The sequence below is a fragment of the Telmatherina bonti genome, assembly GCF_933228915.1.
Source record: "Telmatherina bonti genome assembly, chromosome: 2".
Lineage (NCBI taxonomy): Eukaryota > Metazoa > Chordata > Actinopteri > Atheriniformes > Telmatherinidae > Telmatherina > Telmatherina bonti.
In genome coordinates this window covers 13,943,632-13,964,556 of record NC_136620.1, presented here as the reverse complement: position 1 = coordinate 13,964,556, position 20,925 = coordinate 13,943,632, and the positions used below count along the sequence as shown (strand labels likewise).

At 39.4% G+C, this 20,925-nt stretch overlaps 2 protein-coding genes across 2 annotated transcripts in view; one reads left to right on the top strand and one right to left on the bottom strand.

Annotated features, from left to right (window-relative positions):
- The window catches only part of LOC306761036 (olfactomedin), a gene marked incomplete at its 3' end in the record, with an annotated part of 44,701 nt that overhangs the window by 20,803 nt on the left and 2,973 nt on the right, over positions 1–20,925 (bottom strand). The window contains exons 3-5 of the mRNA XM_079247115.1: positions 20,788–20,925; positions 20,442–20,574; positions 18,809–18,947 (exon numbers count right to left, since the gene is read on the bottom strand). The exon at positions 20,788–20,925 is cut by the window's right edge and continues 75 nt beyond it. Coding sequence (XP_079103241.1) covers positions 18,809–18,947; positions 20,442–20,574; positions 20,788–20,925 — 410 coding nt within the window. The remainder of the gene's footprint in view (positions 1–18,808; positions 18,948–20,441; positions 20,575–20,787) is intronic.
- Positions 9,800–13,605, top strand: LOC306764420 (olfactomedin-4-like; the record flags this gene model as incomplete). Its single annotated transcript, XM_079251590.1, has 7 exons — positions 9,800–9,850; positions 9,935–10,057; positions 10,141–10,359; positions 11,349–11,502; positions 11,801–12,028; positions 12,890–13,058; positions 13,170–13,605. The coding sequence occupies 7 exons, from the start codon at positions 9,800–9,802 to the stop codon at positions 13,603–13,605; spliced, it is 1,380 nt and encodes a 459-aa protein (XP_079107716.1).

The following is a 20,925-nucleotide window of genomic DNA, read 5'->3' as shown; positions in this document are numbered from 1 at the left end:
CATATGGCTGCACTTGATATTACAGATAGTTTTATAATTATTTTCATTGCAACTGTTAGTCCTCCCCTCCCCCCCCAGCCATCCTATCCACTCCCCCAAAAAAACACAACCCTCCCAGCCCCAATCCTTACCCAACCACACAGAATTCATCCACTGTCCTCAAAAAACCCCAAAAGTTCTGCGAACAAATGCGGCTCTTTTAATGCATTCATTTTTCTGTACTTAATCAATCGTAATTAACATGTCAAAGTCCCAGCACTAATATTTACTTGAGATATTACACTGGTATCTTCAGCATGTGGCTTTAGGGAACATGGCAGCATGTGTACGACCATTTTAGATCTGGTTGAGAAAGTAAATGATGTTTCGGTGTCTTTTTTATTCTTACAAAGGCATTTAATACAATCGATCATACAGTTTTACTGGGAAAGTTGTGTCATCATGGAGTCAGGAGCATGGTACTCCAGACGTTCAGGTACTATGTTATTGAATGACAGCAGTATGTTAAGATAAATGGGGTAAAGGTGGCAAACAAAGATCATGGGGTCCCTCAAGGATCCATTTTGGTTCCCCTTTTCTTTATTGTTTATAATATAATGATTTTGTGAGGCTGATATTCATAAAATACTTTTCACAGATGACAAAAATTTATTTGTGTCACATAAACATATGAACCTGCTTAATAAGCCCTAAAATGAGCAATTAGCAAAAAGTAAATATTGTTTAAATGTGACAAATTGTATTTAAATATTTGCTAAACCTATTAGATTGTTGATCTCAGAACCTTTCTCAGGATATATAATGACAAATCTAGACGTTTAAAAAGCACATTAACAAGTTTTTAAAACCGGTAGATTATTTTTCAGAGTGAGACAATTCTTTCCACTGGAAGCATTATTATCATTATATAGACCCTTGTTCAAGCCCCATTTAGTTTATTATAACATTATCTGGAATAATACATATCCTACTAATTTTAATATATAAACTGTATTTACCATTCTTTATCAGCAGCGCTTGCTGTTGTCAAATGGTCAAGTCGGTCAGGCACTTGTTTTCTGCTATAGAGCTCCAGGTGAATTCCACCTTATTGGTAATTAAGTAAGTATTCAAGTAATCGTCTCATTCATTCACAATCACATTAGTCGTCACATTAATTTGCCGCATGGCCAGTGATAATTCTAATGTCAACTGGCCAGATCGCCAACATCAGCAAACTATTTTAATATTTCTTTATTATTATCATTTTAACAATGCAATTGTTAAAATTTAAAAACTTTTGACAGCAGGCAGACGATCAATCAATCAAACATACTTTTTTCATCTCTGAGGGGAAATTCAAAGTTCAAGACAGCTCATCCAAGTTTTGACAGACAGACATTTAACATTTATGACGGCTATAAATGTCATATACACTCATTTACACTAAAGTACAAATTCAAACAAAGCCTCACACAGTCCAGGAAAGTGGTGAGTCGGAGGGCGGGTGGGAGGGCCCTCGGCCTTGATTCCATAACTGCCCTCACTGGCAGCTCCGATCAGCTGAATGGGGGCATCAATTCTGCATACCAGCTCCGGAACCGAGAGCAAATTGCCAGTTTGGGCCTGGCTGGCATCCTCCTTACGGTCGAGTCCGGTCAATGCAAGAGTGCACTGCTTGCTCGGCACATTCCATTGCAGAATTCAAGCAACTTGCCAGCTGCTGCCAGAATCTCACGGGTCTTCAGGTAGATCAGAACTCCACCAGCACCAATCAGCAGAATCCCAACCATCAATAGTCCAAAGATGTCGACACATCCTCAGTAGAAAAAACCGCCAGACACATTGGTCTCCACCTGGCCCAAGAGTCCGGAACGCATCCAGCCAGAAGCGTCCTCTCAGGACTTGCGGGCTCCCCTTTGCCCGATCTCCGGGATGAAAAAATTTGATCGATTGCGCTGAGAGACTACCCAATCAGGTCCATGATGTAGAAATTTTCAGAAACAAGAGATGTACAGAGAGTCTCTGAGACAGACAGGAAGAAGTAGCAGGCCAGAGTGGACGTGGAGTCTAGAGCACCACAATGTTTACCATCTGATGCACAGATCTGAGTTGTTTAATCTGCTTATACCATGCTCCCACACAGTCAACATTTTAATACAAATGCTTTTTTTTCTTATTTACAAAACTTAATAATTATGCTAAAGTATGGGAACTTTTTTAAGTTGGCCTCCACATATTTTTTATGCTAGACAAGCGCGTTTCAGGAGCACATCATTCTTGAGGCTCTTTTCCATGGACATGCTCTCCTAAAGCGTCCTGAATGTAATCTCCATCAAACTGCATGCACAATGAAGAATGTTGTGCGTAGGTTAAATACTTGATTATGTAAACTCATTTCATTATATTCATTTTATCACCAACAAAATACAAGGAATAGGTTGCTGTGAGAAAAGAAATGCAGAAAACTGAACTGTACTGGTTTCAGGATAAGGTATGGAAGGTTCGCAAGTATGGAATGAGTTGGAAAGCAATATAAAACAATCTGTCACATTTTCTGTATTTAAAATAAACTATTGGAGTTTTAGGCATCTGATGGATTTCAAACTTATACTTCAAAGGCCAAAAGTCTGTATTTGTACATGGATCAAGTGAGGGTATTAAGGTACAAATTACATAACATGATGTTCATGTAGAAAATAGTTTATTGTACTTGTTGTATGTATGACATTGTTGGTATATATATATTTGCTTGGACCATGCTAAAAAATGAAGATCTGTATGTCTCATTTATTCATCTGCACACAGTGATGTGACTGCTCTAATTGATGTGGGACTTGAGAGTCCTCTGACTCACACACCCGTCATATGTCGCTCCCGCTGGCCGTGGGATGGTCATAAGCTGCAGTTGTGTCAGGGGGTGATGTGTTGGGACCCCTGTTTCACAAGCTTGAAGCTACTAAGGGTTTTCCTTTTTTCACAGCGTAATATGGTAGCAGCTATTTCCAGTTTGTATGTTTTTAATTGTGAAAACAAAGAAAAGATAGTGTGTTGCTGCTCTGTCTGGGATTTTTTGTTGCAGTAGGGGAAGCTGGATGCAGAGCAGCAGATTGTCCTGGAGACTGGAGCAGCAAGAGGACGCCTAGGTACGTATGCCCTCAGGAGGAGGGGTTTACCCCAGAGAGCCTGGTTCCTCCCGAGGTTTCTTCCTGTTAGGGAGTTTTTCCTCGCCACTGTCGCCCAATTCCGACTCATCTCTCTAATCTGGCAGTTCAGAATTGATTATCAAACCACTAAGATGAGTTAATCTGACCGGCTTGCTCTCTGGAGGTCTACAGACTAAAAGTAGGACAAAAAAATAATCAGATACAAAATCATTCATCTAATGATTAAATAAAAGTTAGTACATATCAAAACCAGTGTGAGGATTATTTTTTTATTTTTAAGTCTTAATGGTTAAACTGGGTTTATTCCATGAAGTTTCTCTTGCAGCTTCGCAACAACTTTCTGTAAATTTGATGAGATTGTAAGTGATAAACAATCCACACCTTTAGTGTTTATGATATCTAGATGGACAAATAACACTTTTTAAAAACAGTATAATCAGACACTATAAAGATCATATGAAATCAAATCAAACTTTATTTACAAAGCACTTTCCATACAATGAAATGCATCATAAAAGTGCTGTACACATTATCAAAGCACTACAAAAATAGCCCATCAGCTCAAATGTACACACTCACACAAACACACACACACACACACACACAAACACACACGCACACAACACCAATTACTAACACCTGTCTTAATCATCACACATACACCTAGTTGTAACCGCTGAGTGCAGAGAAACCCGGTAAGGAAACATTATCACAGGAACCGTCTGCACCAGGAGTCAACCAGACCACAGCAACAAGGGCTCCAGCACGGGCACCAGTCAAACACCGATGCAGCCATGGCCACCATGACACCCAGCGTAGAAGGCACCTCTGAGGAACACCAGAAAATATGCCGAAATGATAAAATACATAAAGATAATAAAACAGTAAAGACTCTAAGAGAAAAGCAGTAAAATCAAATGTAAAATAAAAATCATCATAAAAAAAGAACATAAAAAAGAACATCCCTAAAAAGAAGAATGTCCCTAAAAGAAATTGGTTAAAATAAATATGTAAAATATCAACACTAAGACAATAAATACGAAATAAAAGCCTAAAAAAGGAAGTTTTGAGCCCACTCCTACAAGCGTGAATGTTATTTGCAGCCGTGATGGACTGCATCTATGTTTAGGTGTTAAACTTCCTTGTTCTGCTTCGTCTTCCTCATCTTGATAGGAAGCGAAGGACAGAGAACATTTCTAAGATAAAAATACAGGTTTTTTTTGTCACATTGTAACGAATCGTGTGGCTGAGTGGAGGTTATTTAAAGAATGATGAATTTGCTGATGAAGTCTTCAACAGAACCTTGTCAGCAGATGAAGGCACACGATAACATGGAGCTACGCTGCTGACTGAAACCTCACGGATCCCTCCATTACAGCTTGTTCTGCCACATTCCTCCAAAGTGAAAACAAACTACGTTTAAATCTGTTATTAAAAAATAATAAAATAAAAATTCTAAAAAATGCTGACAAGGAAAACACTGAACGACAAGTTTTTTTTATTTTCTTTTAAGCACCGCTAATACTGGATCCAAAGGACCTGAAGGGGCCGGTAGGTTCATACTGGGTCAATTGGTTATTGATGTAATTAGGTCCCGAACCATTCAGAGCTTTATAGACCCACAACAGAACTGTAAAATCTATCCTCTGACAGACAGGCAGCCAGTGTGAAGACCTCAGAGCTGAGCTGATGTGGTGGACTCTCTTAGTCTTAATAAGTACCTGAGCAGCAGGATTCTGAATTATCTGCAGTTGTCTGATTGTTTTTTTTTTTTTTTTGGGTTTTTTTTTAAATCAAAATGAAAATAATTTTAAATCTGTTATTAAAACATAACGCTATAAAAAAGAAAATAATAAATTCAAGAAGCTGGAAGTGGAGAACTAGGAGTTTGGATGTTCCCTAAACATTTATGGATGTGAATCACTATCTGAGTTCCACACCTTCTATTCTACAGTCATGTTGCAGACACTTTTATCCAAAGCAACTTACATGTGAGACACAATCAATTAACCATAGCCAAAAACCAAACCCACTACAGTTGTGAATGGGAGGATGTTAGAGTACCCAAAAAGTACCTACAAGGTTCAGCCCTCCCTCCATCCAAGGCTCAAACCAGCCAACTTCTTGCTGTTAGGTTGCAGTGCTATCCATTATGTCACTATAGACATCACTACACTGGAGTCTGGTGTCATGCTGAAAATGTTGACCAAGAAAACACTGAAATGTCATAAAAACAAGGTTAAACTGCTGTGGTTATAGGCACGCGGGGCAGACTCTTTGTGGAAAAATGTCATTTTTGTTTTCTTCCTAATTTGCCTTAAAGTAGTGGTTAAGAACCACCCAGCCGACCCCCCCATCACAAAATCGGTTTAGCCGGTTATCTGAATTTGTTGTGGTGATCTGAAGTTTAGCATGTGTTCTGTTAGTTTGGTAAACTCATCAGAATAGCTTACTGCTGCTTAAATCATATCCGTGTCGCAGAATGTGGCAGAACTATGACAACAATACAGTTTTCTGTGATGTTTTCTGTGGGTTGGGATGTGGGATGCAGCTAGGGATACGGTTACTTGTTGTGCTGTTTGAACAAAGAGGCCTTAACTTTCAGATAAGCCTATAAATGGGAACTTGCCATAAGATATGCCAGTCTGATAAAACAGCCCAGTCAAAATGCAGTAGAGCGGGAGGGGCTCGCTGTCCCTTCAGAGTAGTAGGATCCGACTGATGAGATGCTTATTTCAGCCGTTCCGCATTATGGTCAAGTAAAATGGCCGCCTCTGACAGAGTGAACCTTGTAAACAGGCCCAGACAGGCCCACTGGATGAGTGGAATAGTTGCTGGTGTCCTCTGCCTCAAAGCCTGACCAGGCTTCTTGTAAAATATTCAATTCAATTCAATTCAGCTTTGTATAGCGCCACTTCACAACAATGCTGTCACAGGGCACTTTACATACACAAATTAACATACATATCATTCCATATGAGGGGCTGTTTGGGACATTATTCAGAATTAGCCTCTCACAGACACATGTGAAATTTAAATCATTCATACACTATGGTGAAACCTCTCACACACTATACTGAAATATCTTCTCACACACTATACTGAAATATTCTTTCATATGATAAACTAAAATCACTGTTCATTCTTAAATCAAATTTTACTCCAATGTGTGTGAGAGGCATTTTACTAGTGTGTGTGAGAGGTAAATTTCACTTGAAAAGGATGTAATTTCAGTTGAAACGGAAGTCATGCAGTAGAAAAAATGAGCGCAATTTTAAAACATACATAGACACGTCCGTGTGTGGTCCTCCAGCAATCTATGCAGCCTTTCTTGCCCAACAGTGTCTTTGTTTTGCAAAGACTCGATACACCGTAAAGCACCAAAAAAGAACCTTGCAATATCTTCTTCATTTCCTCTCACCTTAAAACAGGGAGTCTGAACTTGGAGAAGAAGAAGAATCATATAAATGAACATTGTGAACAGTGCAATCTGATACTTATGGTTTGTGCTGGATTTCAAGAGGCCACAATTAAACTCTCTTTGCTGGTGGGATGGAAATACCGATACTAGATGGCTATTTAGCATGTCCTAAAAGCGTTTGTTTTGAAATTGCGCTCATTTTTTCGACTACATGACTTCCGTTTCAACTGAAATTACTTCCTTTTCAAGTAAAATTTACCTCTCACACACACGAGTAAAAAGCCTCTCGCATTGAAATTTGATTTAAGAATTACCACAGTGATTTTAGTTTTTTCATATGACAGGATATTTCAGCATATATATATATATATATATATATATATATATATATATATATATATATATATATATATATATATATATATATATATACATATATATATACACATTAATATATTAGAGAAATAGAGTAAATAAACACATAAAGATGCTTTACACAGGTGTGCAAATGAAGAAAGAAGGAGCAGAGAGAGGCCTCATAAAATAATGGTGATAATAATTAGGAATGCACTGATACCGATATCAGTATCGGTATTGGCTCAGTACCATGTATGTACTTGGTATTATTAAAAGTGTACCAATACCACAACCGTTACCTGATACCACACTAGTCAAGCCAGCACAGATGTGTTTGATGACATGCTTCGGACATATCTTAAAAGAAATTAATGCCTCGAATGTTAAAATATGACATTTTTTTGTTACACAAAAAACGAGATCTTTGACCGCACATGTATTGCTGTATTGAGGTAAAATATGCCAAATCAAAATAAAACTTGTTGAAATTGTTAGATCTGTAATGTTATATATGTATTAGTGAGGTAACTAAAGAAAGGATGGGTAATTTATTACAACCTGATAAAATCAGTCATAACAGCAATAATAACCATAGTTACAATCATGTTTGTCAGGATTTGGGTTTTTTCCCTTTGCTTTGTTTTCAGGGTTCCTGTTTTATTTTGTAGTTTCCTGTTTAGTTCCCTCGGTTCTCGTTTAGCTTCATTGATTTCCTGTTATTGAATTCACCTGGTTTCATTTTGTTAATTACTTCACCTGTCATTGTGTTCCGTGTATTTATACCCCTCACTTCTTGTCTTATGTTGCTGGTTCATTTGTTGGTTTTTGGCCCTCACTTTGGCCTTCTCCTTCTTGGATTAAAAGGATCTGATTTCTGCATACTGGCTTCCCGACTCCTGCATTTGGGTCCACCTCCCTCCAGCCACCGTGACAATGTTCACATAAACAGATTTGGTATAGGCAAATATCGGTATCTGCAAATATTCAAATTTCAGATATCAGTATCGTATCGGAACTCCCAAAAAAATGGATTGGTGCATCCTAATAATAATAATAATAATAATATCAATAATAACAGCATTTCAGAAAGAGGGAAGGTTCTTGGATTGTTGCCCCCACCAGCAGCGACAGCAGCAACAGACTGGCTGATAAATGCGTGATACAGGTGAGACATTTGGTGAAGAGATGCAGATTTATATCGGAACATCATCACAAGTTGAGATTTTCCATGACTCTTCATGTAGCTGCTACTTCCTGTCACAACTTCATTCGATTGTTGCTGTGGCTTGTTGAAGTTCGGTTGTATCTGCTGTTGGCTAAAACATAAAGCTGCAGGTTATTCCGGCCTATAAAGTAGGTCCTGCATGGGATTTCCCAGCAGCATGTATTTAATTTCCAGGTGGATAGTTTCATACTTTGGCTCAGTGGTTTTGTGGTCCCTCAAGAAGTGGGTTTACTCTTTATATACAGTCTATTGGGTATACGCTTAATTTTTTGCGCTTTTTTTTTTTAAACAGAAAAAAGTAGCCAAGAAAATGCTGTTTCAGGAAAACGTGACATCCAAGACAACTGTTTAGTTTACAATCCTTATATTTAGATAATTTCTGCTTTTTGGTTTCAGGGAGGAAGAGTTAGGGAATGACTAAACCAGTTCTGGCAGACAGACCAGCGAGAGACAGGCTCATAGACCTTATTATGTCTATGTTCAGGCCCTGTGTAAGACTGGCGACTGTACCCTGGCTCTCGCCCAATGATGCAGGGACAGGCTCAGTTAACGCAGCTGATGGTTAACTGCACCAGTGTAGCATAGGTAACCTCAGTTAAGCTGCTATGTGACGTGAGTACATGTGTAAAGCAGCATCACAGGGGAGTTAGAAGTGGGTATACCCAATGCTGACTGAAAAACACGTGGGTATACTCTGCATACCCACATATACACAAGACTACACCACTTTTTTTGGGTGCTTGGTTTGTACATAAGTCCACATCTGTCCACATTTGTTCTTGTCCAACTTAGCAACAGCTGCAAACCTGTGAGGAACATTTTATCAGTCCAGGTTAATACTGATGATGGAACATTTTATCTGGTTGTAAATGATGGGATTGCAGCTCTTTATCTCCGTCTGTTAAATGTTGATGTCTGAGGTTTTAGTTGGCTACAGACAGACTGTGTGTTTGTGGGTGTGTTTCTGTTTTTACCTGTTAGCAACATGACTTGTTTTGCATGAAACATTTCTGCTGGGCCAAACATACCTCCACAGGTAGGTTGCAGCATGATAAAGTCTGAGAACCCCTCCTAAAGTCAAACGGTCGCTTTTCACAAATTTATCATTTTCTCCTGTTACATAAATCACATCAGGTAACACTGCTGTTGAGCTGACCATGTAAGTGTTTGCAGCTAGATGATTTGCTGAAAAAATTATACAATCAACTTAAAACCACCATTTACAAAGGAACCTTTTCATTTCATCTCATTTAATGAAAACATATAATCAAAATTATGTTATTATGATGGTACTCCTGTACTGAACTCTTTTTAGATGCTTTCTTGGCTTTGTTAATTTTTTCCATGACTTGATCTGGTTTTGTTATTTGGTGTTAAAAAGGGAGTTTTACTATGCTGGCGGCTGTGGCGGAAAATATTGCCAAATGTTCATAATCGTCAGCAAATTCTTTTCTTGACCAATTCTGTTCAGCTGATCATAAAGTCCCAGCCACAGGTTTCTTACTTGTGGCTGGGACTTCTGAGACAAAAACACCAACATTTACAAATCCATATTCATTAGTGGGAGTGTGCAAAATTCAGATGCTGCAGTCAGAGATATTGTCATGATCAAATTGTGTTCAGAGATAGATGCTCTGTTCTCGATCCGTCATGAAGTTGAACGTGGTCATCCTGTGTGTTCTGTTCACACTCAGCCAACAGGTAAGAAACACTAGCTACAGAACGTGATAAATCTGTTTTTATACATAATATTTACCAGTGTTTTGCTGCCCTTTTATCTTTCAGGCAGCTTCACCCGAAAAGTGTGTGTGTGAGTTAAATCACTCACAGAGGGTGTTTCCTCATGACAAACTCCAAGCAGCAGAAAGCAATGTCACATACTGCAACAGCCGCATCACACCTCAGAAGGTAACCAGTCTTGTAAATCTGACCACCTGTACTGACATGCAAGTCTCACAAAAAATGATCTGCAAATGCCGCTGCCTCTGCAGACCAAAGAGCTGGAGAGTCTGTTGCTGGGTTTGGAGCGACGTCTCGAGCAGCTGCACAAAGACATGTCGATCCTGGAGGCGGAAGACGATGGACAGCTGTATGGCGTTCTCAGCTTGTACATCATTGAGAATGAGATGGTTGAGATAAAACAGCTGGTGGACAAACTCAACAGTACCACGCTGGGGCACAAACACCTCACTGCTGACACGCTTCTTCAGGTATACTCACAACCACACACACCATCGCTCAATATTAATGATCAGTGTCTGTGTAAAGGATTAAAAAGTCTTTTTTTTCCTACACTGTGGAATTAATATTTCTGTCTCTGTAGAGCTTATGGTTGTCTTCTACAAAAATTTACTGCTTTCAAAGCCACCAAATGTCACAGAAGAATAAACCCTCTAAGGTGTTATTTTGTCTTTGTTTCGGACGCTATATTTGGACCTAAAGCAGTTGGTTTATGATCAGCAAAATGCAAAACGATATCTATTTAATAGAAAATGCTTAATGTGCGTTACCGAATTTTTTTCTTAATGGACATAACATAAAATAATTCTTTTGAAAATATCTGTGGATGTGCCAGAAGGGTCATGTCATTTGTTAGACTATGTGAGAACCAAAGCTTGTTGGTGTAGAAGATTCTCATTCATTAAGGTCATGGTAATACTTGTTCCTTGAGTAAATGGAACTGATTTTTTTTTCTTTTCCCTTTCTTCCCTTTCCCTTAAGCTCCTAGGAGACCAAAAGTAAATGCATATCAAAGTGGTTTTTGTAACAGTGAGAGGGGTGTTTGCTGACATCTAGTGGTTAAAACAAGGAATTGCCAGAGTACGATGAAAAATAGTTGCACTTGGAAATAAAATTTCATTATGTTCATTGTTTTAAAAAAATTAGTTTGGGTTTTAAAAGAGTACAGTGAGATAAAAGATGTACCTTCAGCATTTATTTTAATGCTATTAATAGTTAGATAGGATGAGATAGGAGTTACTTAAATAGTTTTCAAAAGTTACATAGATATTAAGTCATGTGAACAATACAATCCAGTCGTGTCCAGTGGTAAGTCTACATCTGGATGTCATCATGAATTTACTTTCTTTTTTGATCTGAAAAGCTGTGAAATTTGTGTTTAAGCTTTTATTTCTGTTAAGAGAAAGGATTTTAGCTAATCAGACTGCCTGCCTCCTTCACACACTGCTACGTCTCACAGCTGGATGACTTGAACAAAGAGATGGATGACTTGCAAACGTTTGACTCCATGGGGGTGGTTAAAGCACGAGTACGAATCAAGCATCTGACAGCTAATATAGATATCTGCAGGGCAACAGTCAACTCCACTGTTGCACCCACACAGCCGTCATACGGTGAGTCATTTATTTATTTATTTATTGTAATTTCACATCTTGTGATTAATAACAGCATTATTCTCTTTATTTTCTTGATATTTTTCTTGGGAAAAAAATATATTTAACCGATTTTACAGCACATTGATTGGAGTTGAACATCTGCATTATATTTAATGACAGGATTGTCCTTGTTTGGCCATGAAGCCCCACCCTACAGAGGCCTTGTTGAAAAGTCTCAATCAGTTTTATTTATTTATATCATGTGTTTAAATTTGGAGAATTTCTTCCCTGTTTTTTATTTTACATTTTCCTTTAGGTACCTGTCCCTATGGCCACCTTTTGAACGTAACTGGACCGAGGGTCTACACTGCAGGGGAGTATCCTGGCTCGTACCCATTTGGAGCCTGGGGTCGGGACCCCAAACCAGATGCAGGGAAAAGAAACTGGTATTGGATGGTAATCTTGACATCCAGCAACATATACGCCCACTACGTCCGCTTTTACTCCAGCCTGAGCGCTCTCATCATCGGAGTGAGCACACCTGGTAAGACCTTCAGCCTTCAGCTGTGCTCCATTGGATCCATTTGTCATTGTTTTTACATCAAAGTAAAAACATTTGATAAATCCAGGAAGTTGATTGTAACTGTTAACTGTGCAACGGATTAAGAGCAGGGACAAGCAACCCTGGCCCTCACAGAGTCACAGACTTGTGCAACATGACAACATGCTGTTTGAGATCCACTTTAACTGAATCAGGTGTGTTGCAGTAAGGAGGCATCCAATACCTGCAGGACACCGTTCATTAAGGAACGGAGCTGCTGATCCCTGATGTAGAGGTTCTGATTTGATGCAAAACATTTATTCCACATAAACAGATATGGCGTCCCTACATCACAGCTGATTCAGCATTCTTCTCGCATGCACTCTCTTTCCTGAGCTCTCGCCAAACATTAAAAGTCCGTCTAATGCTCACTCTCTTTTTATTTCTCTGTCTTTCGCTTTCTTTCCCCCATTTCTTTTAATAATGTTCTCAGCATATCAGTAACCGCAGCGTGTTGATGTCCGGCTGCTGATGTGTAATAGGGTGCAGTAAAGTGGTGTCTCTCAGCCCCACCATGTTTCAGGACATTGATGGCTGCAGTGATATGAATAATGTATGTCATTTTCTACGCGTGTCTCTCAATCCCAATTTCACAATTCACTGCTGAAGATGAAAATGATTCACACATCAGCATATAAATGAGGAACAAACCAGGCGAAATTTGTAAAATCAGCTATTTTCTTCTATAACATTCCTCATTCTGTCTTCTGCAGCCACAGCTTTTTTATTCAAACATGTTTCTGTGATTACAAATAAATTATATCGATCACTGCTTCTCCTTTTTTTTTTTTTTTTCTATACCAGGTAATGTCCTGATCCATTCCTCTAACCCAACCACCAACACCATCCAGGGTCCAAACGTGGTCCTGTATGGAGAAGCTTTGTACTACAATTGTTACAACAAAGATGCTGTTTGCAGATTCAACCTGACCTCTAAAGCTGTCACCACTTTGCAGCTACCTAAAGGAACCAGGTTTGCTGCTCAAATGTCTTTCCACACTTTATTTGAAAAGTTATAGAGTTAAAACCTTGCAAAAAAAAAAAGGCTTTTCATACAACAGCACTGACAAGCGTCTTCTGCCAGGTATAACTCGAAGGCGAACTTCTGCTGGCTTGAGGACTGCTACTCGTACACTGACCTGGACTTGGCTACAGATGAGTCAGGCGTCTGGGTGATCTACACCACCACCCAGGACTTTGGCAACTTGGTTCTGTCCAAGGTGGAGATGGGCCAGGAGATGATGCTTGGTCAAACGTGGCATACTTCGGTCTACAAGAAGAGTGCGACCAATACCTTCATGGCCTGCGGCATCCTCTACGCCACACGCTTTGTCAGTAAAAGCATAGAAGAGATCTTTTATTCATTCGACACCGCAACAGGGAAGGAGAGTTTCAACCTCGGTATCTTCATCAACAAAATGTCTTCTAACATTCAATCCCTTAACTACAGTCCAGTGGACCAGATGCTGCATGCCTACAGTGACTCCAAACTGGTCTCTTACAAAGTTTTGTTTGGGTAGTTGGCAATTTTTGTTCAAGGAGAGCCTGTTATTATATGATAGCTTTGAAGATCCTGCAATTAATAATATGTACACGGTAATGTCAATGGACATTCTACTTCCTTTCTACTCTGTTTTATCAATAAATTCATTTCTCCTTTGAGTTCTGCTGCTTTTAAATGAGAAAACCAGGAAATTGTCTTTAGTCTAAGTGTTGTGTAGGAGTTAAACTGGTAAGACCCAACCTGATTTCACCGCCTCATGTGTCTGATGAGAAGATTTAACTTAAGCTCTGTTAATAAGACCTCAGGAAGCGGCTGTGATTGTGACACAGAATGTGTGTGGAAGCAAATTGAGAAAAGTTCCGGCTTTAGGCAGGAGGTACTTCATGAAATAAACTGTTATCAGGTAACAAACTGATGCAAATGCTGTGACTGCATGCTCATCTTGTATTTCCATGTATTTCTGTCTGTTTTCTGTTATTATAATTTCAGTAACAGAAAACCGACATTCATCTTGTTGCCAAAACAATGACATGAAAAATAAATCGCATGCTTGTATCTTTCTTCATTGTTATCTGCTTTACTGATGGAAAATATAAATTACATCTCGATGAGCTGCTGGCATAAGGCTCAAAACGTTTCCACGTTAACTTATTATTCACCTCCCACTACACATTTATTAAGTTTCTAATATTATCAAACGCAAATATATAACACCTGCATACATTCATTTGTGACTTTCTTAGGTAAACCTATTGTCAACACACACAGCTAATCAGCCAATCACCTGGCAGCAACTTAATAATCACATACACATGGTCACGATGACTTTAACAAAAGTTTAAATCAAATACAAACAGCAATAAATCCGTACAATAAGACGTGTATACTGTAGTCATCTAAGGTAATTGTGTGATTGTTTTAATGTAAAATATTTTTAATGTTGGATTCTGCAACAACAGGATGAGTCCGAGATCTGGAAACAAACAAACAAATAAAAAAAAAAAACAATAACAGAAAGAACCTGTTATCAGGATTAATAATAATGTGAAGTTTTTTGTTCGTTTAACCAAAAATAAAGAAATCTTGCTCAAACCTTTAAATGCTTTGTTTTTCATGCTGTGGTCATGTTGAACTATAAAACTCCTTCACAGGGCTCACAAAACTCATATAAAACAAGAATATTTAAAATGAAGCATAAACATACAAGAAAGTGTTGGAAAGCTGCCGTCTATGGTTACATAAACATTAATTATATTGTCTTCTGACTGTTTCCTTTTTCCTGTCAAAATACTGTGTTTACTATTAAAACTGTAGAAACTACTGAAAAAAAGGCATTTTGCAGTAAAAGTTATGACTATTCCAGAAGCTCAAGAGGAATAATGTTGGTTTTGTGATGGCAAGTGTTTGAAAATGCAAGGTTAGTGACTCCATCTACAGGCTGCTTCAAAGAATCACGCTATTAAACTAAAATTTGATCATTTGTAGACATTTGATCACATGTTGTCATTTAAGAAAATGCTCAGAAAAAAAAAACTGCATTTTAACAACTAATCTTTTCTAACTTTGACAAGTCAGAAATCTGCTTCCAGGTACCAGAAAATTTTAAACAGTATTAAAAGTCACACATTGTTTCACTGTAAAAACAATTCCAAAGCTTTGCTATTTGGTGTTAATATGTTACCTCAAGACCTGAAGGCTGAAACTTGACATTTTTGGACGGTTTTGTTTGAAGACATTAAGAGACATTAAGTTTAAAAAAAATAAATAAATAATTAAAAATAATAACATGTTTGTGTAATTTCGGTGAAAGTCACTCTGGAAAGCTGGCCAAAGAATAAATGTAAGTTGTTGCTAAAGCAGAGGCTAATGTCTTTATTTTTATCTGAGTAAAATTACGTTTGTTTAAAATGACTCAATTCTGTAGGTGAGACACACACACAGAACAAAAGAACAACAAATAAATGTGTAAAACTGATCTAAAGATAGAAGACCACTATCTGTGGATCTAAAAGGACCTGAAGTGACCCACATACTTGACACTAAAGATGGGTCGATGAAGCTTTTGAGGCTTCTATTTGATGGTACTGAGAAAAAAAGAGTCAAAGCTTCAAAGCTTTATAAAATAGACCATACCAGTGACATCTAGTGGTCAGCTGTAGTTACTACAGGCAATGATCTTCTGTTAATTTCTCCAACTTGATTTAACTTCCAACACAAACAGCTCAGTCAGCCCTTCAGCTGTCTTCATTCTGAAGGGTCGTTGTCTATATAAGTGTTGCAACATTCTGTTTTCTCAGTGTGTTAGTTATGGCTCAATGTGTTGTCCTGTTATTCATTAGATTATATAACACATGATTTAGATACAGCGTGTGTGCTGTGAAACAACATGACAGATGGGGTATATCAAAATTAGTTTATTGGGAGATATGATGGTTTGGGAGAAGTGCCTAAGTATCTCAGTGGGAATTTCTTAGAATAATCTTAAATTTTGTTCATATGCTTTTTTCCTGAATTCTGAATGATAGAACAGCCTCATTAGTCAGCAACACCCCAAATATCATGAAATTTTATATTTTAATATGAACTAATCTTCCTTTTTCAGTTATCATAGCCAGGAGAGAGATTTAGCAATACTATATAATACTAAATACAATACTACATTAACAATTATACTAAGTACGTAATCTAATACTATTTAATCTTTTGCCATATTATTATCCTCCTTCCTTTGTGGGAGACACAAGGTGGAAGTTTTCCCATACACCTGATTGTTTTCTTCCACTAGAACTCTCCATACTTAGTTGTTTTTTTTTTTTTAATCTTAATGATCTCTTAGCCTGTAAAGCAGTGAGCAGGAGGGAACCCCGGGCATTTCTTGTCCCGATTGATGACCAGCACCAGTACCGCCAATGCTTTGAATCAGTTACGTCATTTCCGGTGTCTTTAGCACATTAATGACGTAATGATGACAATACTGTTCCACAGTTTCTGTCAGATCTTGCTGTGTTCAGCCTCTCCAGCGCAAATTTGCAGTCTGCAGATATAAAAGTCTGATTACTTTGAAATAGAATGGATATGTTTCTGATTTAGCACCACTTATAAAAGTAGCATTGTCTGGATTAAAAGAAGATAGCTAAGTGATATTAAGCGAAGTGTTTCTGGAAGATATTATATGTTTTTTAAATATAGTCTGGAACCAGTCTGATGGTGTACACTGTAGGAGGATGTAAGAATAAGGAGATATTTGTGTTTTTTCTGATTGAATCAGCAGTCCGGCAGCGACCGACATGGAGGTCATGGAGACTGCACTCCAAACCTTATACCTTACAGGACCTTACAGGGACTGTTTTGAGCTTGATATGATTTTTAATTTGTGATCCAGATTATTAATTGTGTTTAATCTCTCACGTCTCTCTGATGTGACGTAGTTTTCACAGCAGTGTCGGTCGGCTTCTGCATTGTGCTAGTTAAGAAATTGCGGCAACACGGCGTATTCCTTGGAGGAAGTCTCCATTTAATTTCCCTCCTAAAGGCTGAAGGCAACACAGGACAATAAAAACCACAATATGAACATGCCCACTCCAGTTCCAATATAAATGAGAAAGAGCAAAGTTTATGCCAAACATATCGACCCAGAAAACTCCCTCGACAAGCATTGGCATGCTACGATCATCTTACAGAGACATTTTGACAATGGGAATAAACATTTGCACAAAAAATGTACTGAACAGGAGGATGGGTTGGGAACACAAAATGATTGATAATGCCTCTCACTTCTCCAACTGGAAAATTGTACTAAAAGAGGAGAGATGTGGGGGTTTAATTTGGGAATTTGGGGTCCCAAGAAAAATCCAGAGGGAGGTGTTCATGTCTTAAAGGGAATTGCAGTGATTTGAAACATCCCTGCAGGTGTATTAACACTTAACCAGATTTTGTGGAATTAGAAAGCTGAGTTCAACCTGGTTATACTCACATCTGAGGCAAAAAGATCCATCGGAGCCCCTTTTGCCTGCATTGTGAACGTAAACATAAACTGGATTTGTACTCAGCAGGCGCCTGCATCTGCGTCTGCGTCTGCGTCTGCGTCTGCGCCTGCGTCTGCGTCTGCGCCTGCGCCTGCGTCTGCGTCTGCGCCTGCGTCTGCGCCTGCGCCTGCGCCTGCGCCTGCGCCTGCGTCTGCGCCTGCGCCTGCGCCTGCGCCTGCGCCTGCGTCTGCGCCTGCGCCTGCGCCTGCGTCTGCGCCTGCGCCTGCGTCTGCATCTGCGCCTGCGTCTACGCCCTCCCCTCGAGGACCGGGAGGAGGATGTCATGCAGGAAACTGAACTAACTAGGGCAGTGAAACTGACTGAAACTGTCTAATAATGGCAGAATAATCATATATACGCATCATAAACATGATGCGTATATATCATAGAATCATGCCAGATTTGAGTTTTAAGTTTTACACTTTATGAAATAAAATTAATACGATTTTTTTACACATTTAACACAATTAATGAATGAAGGCTATAAATCAGAAATGTGCTTGATAAGCCAGAAGATATCCATCGTTGTACATGTAGACCTGCCTGTCGGTGGGGTTGTAGCTCAGACTGGCTACTCCTTTGGCAACTTTCTCCAGCCGCAGTGCAAGCGTGTTTTTCTCTTTGCCAGTCGCTGTGTCGAAGGCGTAGAACACCTCCTCAGTGTATTCGTCTACGTATCGGGTGGCGTACATCACGCCACACACCATGAATGCATTGCTCACTGCCTTCTTGAACAGCCTCGTCTCCCACGTCTGCGTCACATTCAGAGTCTGAGCTTCGTCGTTCCATTCCAGCCTGCTCGCCACCAAATTACCATGGTTACCAATGGTGGCATAGAGCGCCCACAGCCCCGTCTCATCTGCTTCCAGGTCAACGTCACTATTAGGGCGGCAGTCGTAGTAACAGTACGGGAACTTGTTGTTGAATCCCACGCCTGTTCCCGGAAGCGTCACCCGTTTGACGGTGTTGGTATTCAGGTCGTAGCGGCAGACATCTGCAGAGCGGTAGCAGTGATAGTACAGGGCTTCACCGAACAACACACTGCTGGGACCCTCAATGGCATTGGGATTATTATAAGCTGGAGCAAAGGTTAAGTCCTTATGGTTCGTAGAGGCCATGAAGTCTTCGTAGTTTTGGTAAACACGCAGGGTGTTTCCATAGATGTGACTATTGGCGAGATGCTGAACCCAGTACCTGTTCTTCTCCTTGCTGTCTATCTGCGCCTCTTTGCCCCACGAACCAGAGATTAAGCTCTTTCCATAAGGACTGACCTTAGTCGTTATGGGGTCGCTGATGTTGGAGATCAGGCCCTTCGTGCAGTAACTGTGCCGGCCTGAAAACAGGGATGAGAAGGTTTCTGAAAATCGGATGATGCACAACAAAGTTGCCCGTTGAAAATTCATTCATTCATTTTCCTAACCGCTCAATCCAATTCAGGGTCACGGGGAAGCTGGAGCCTATCCCAGCAGTCTTTGGGTAAAAGGCAGCTGGCCAGTCCATCACAGCCCATTAAACAAAAATGTATTTTAATTTTGTACACGCAAAAAACACGCAGGCAGCCCAAAGAGGAATTTGTGTGTTTTCATTTAAGTTTGTCACTATATTTAAAAGTAATGAGCAGGGGCGTCAAACTTGTTTTAGTTCAGGATCAGAGTACATTGCAATTAGATTGCCAGTGGTCCAGACCAGGAAAATAATTTTTAACAACCTATTAAGAATATAAACTTGTAATTTTTTCACCTTCTTTTAGTGCAAAGAATTGTAAGTGCATTATCAAGTTATTCATTTTTATATACCCCCTTCTTATAAAAGTAATAATTATGAACAACCTCAAATTTAATGAGAAACTTCAGTGCAGTTTCAGCAATAATTTACTTTAAATTGTTTTACTTTTTATGCCCTTTCATGTTATTTGTCACATTGTAAAGCACTGACTGCTCTTATGCTTGTGATAAAGTGCTGTTCAAATAAAATTGAGTTAAAATATTGTTGTGAAACGCAAATCTGCGTTTTTCTGTGTTTTCTGAATTACAGACATGAAGGCGGCAACAAATGTCCCAGATGCATTGGTTTCCTATAGCCAGTATCGTATATGGGCCAAACCAGTTTGTGACATATGAATGGCATGGGGTTGTGGGGTTTGATGGCTTGGTGGATAAGAAGAACCACCTTTCTGTGGTCCTTCCAGTTCTTGCTACTGGAAAGACTGGAGTCCTTCCAATAGCAAGAACAGCTGCAGTTGTGTTGGTTCAGAGCGATTTTAGGTTTTCCTCACATTGCGGAATAAAGCCTTTTTCAGAGTTCAAATCCTGTATAATCTTCTTTAAATCTGTTAAAAAAAAAATCTTTTTAACAGCAGTGGGAGCTCAGAATCCAGACATCATGGATTTCACACACCTTACTGAAAATGTCCTGGATACACCATGGAAAAGAAATATCAAAGGAGTTACATCTCTGAAGCGAAAAGCTGAAGGTACCAACAGAAACCAGTAAACGGTTCAGCCATCTGCCAGTGTGAACGCCATAAACTCCAGGTTACATTACTGTGCTGTGTGGATCCTCAGCTGGTGTCTGTTGCCCTTCAGCAGCTTTCTTTGTATGGTATACATTTCCTCAGATGCCTGTTGCAAGGTGTAGCGGTGACCCACTAAGACTGTCTTTGGTGGTGGTATAAAACCAATCCAACTCTAAAGGCACCAGTGTGACTCTTGACTGGCATTTAAACTGACAAACCCTTTTTCAGTTCATGTCTTATCTGAATTTGATCTTTTATTGCCTTCATACAAAACATATTAACATTTTCCCCTTTCACCCTTTTCACACTCACCTCTGAAGTCTTTGGGGATTGTCTTGCAGGACTCGACGCTGTTCTTCAGGTGGCGCAGATTCTCTTTGACAGTCAACATGTTAACCGTGTTAGATGTGTGCATCCTCTCCACATCTTTACGCAGTTTTTCCACCTGATGCATGCAGACACATTAACCCACACGGTTGACATTAAAGCCCAAGAAACATAACATGATAATGAAAACAGTTTGAAGCTGGTTCTTAATCCATTTACATATAAAAGACATACTTTGTTGAAACCATTTGTTTTGGTTTAAAGCTCTGAACCTGACAGGATGTGCAGCAGTTCTGGTATGTTGAAAGTGTTTCTCTGTGCTTTGCTCTACCTCTTTGGAGAGTTTCTTTGTGTGTGCGTTGTTCAGCTGGGTGTGGATGGCACCCATGTCTGTTTCCAGCCAGCTGAGCTCCTGGGCCAGCATGCGCAGGGACAGAGGCGTGTAAAGGCCCTGGTGGCGCAAATACTG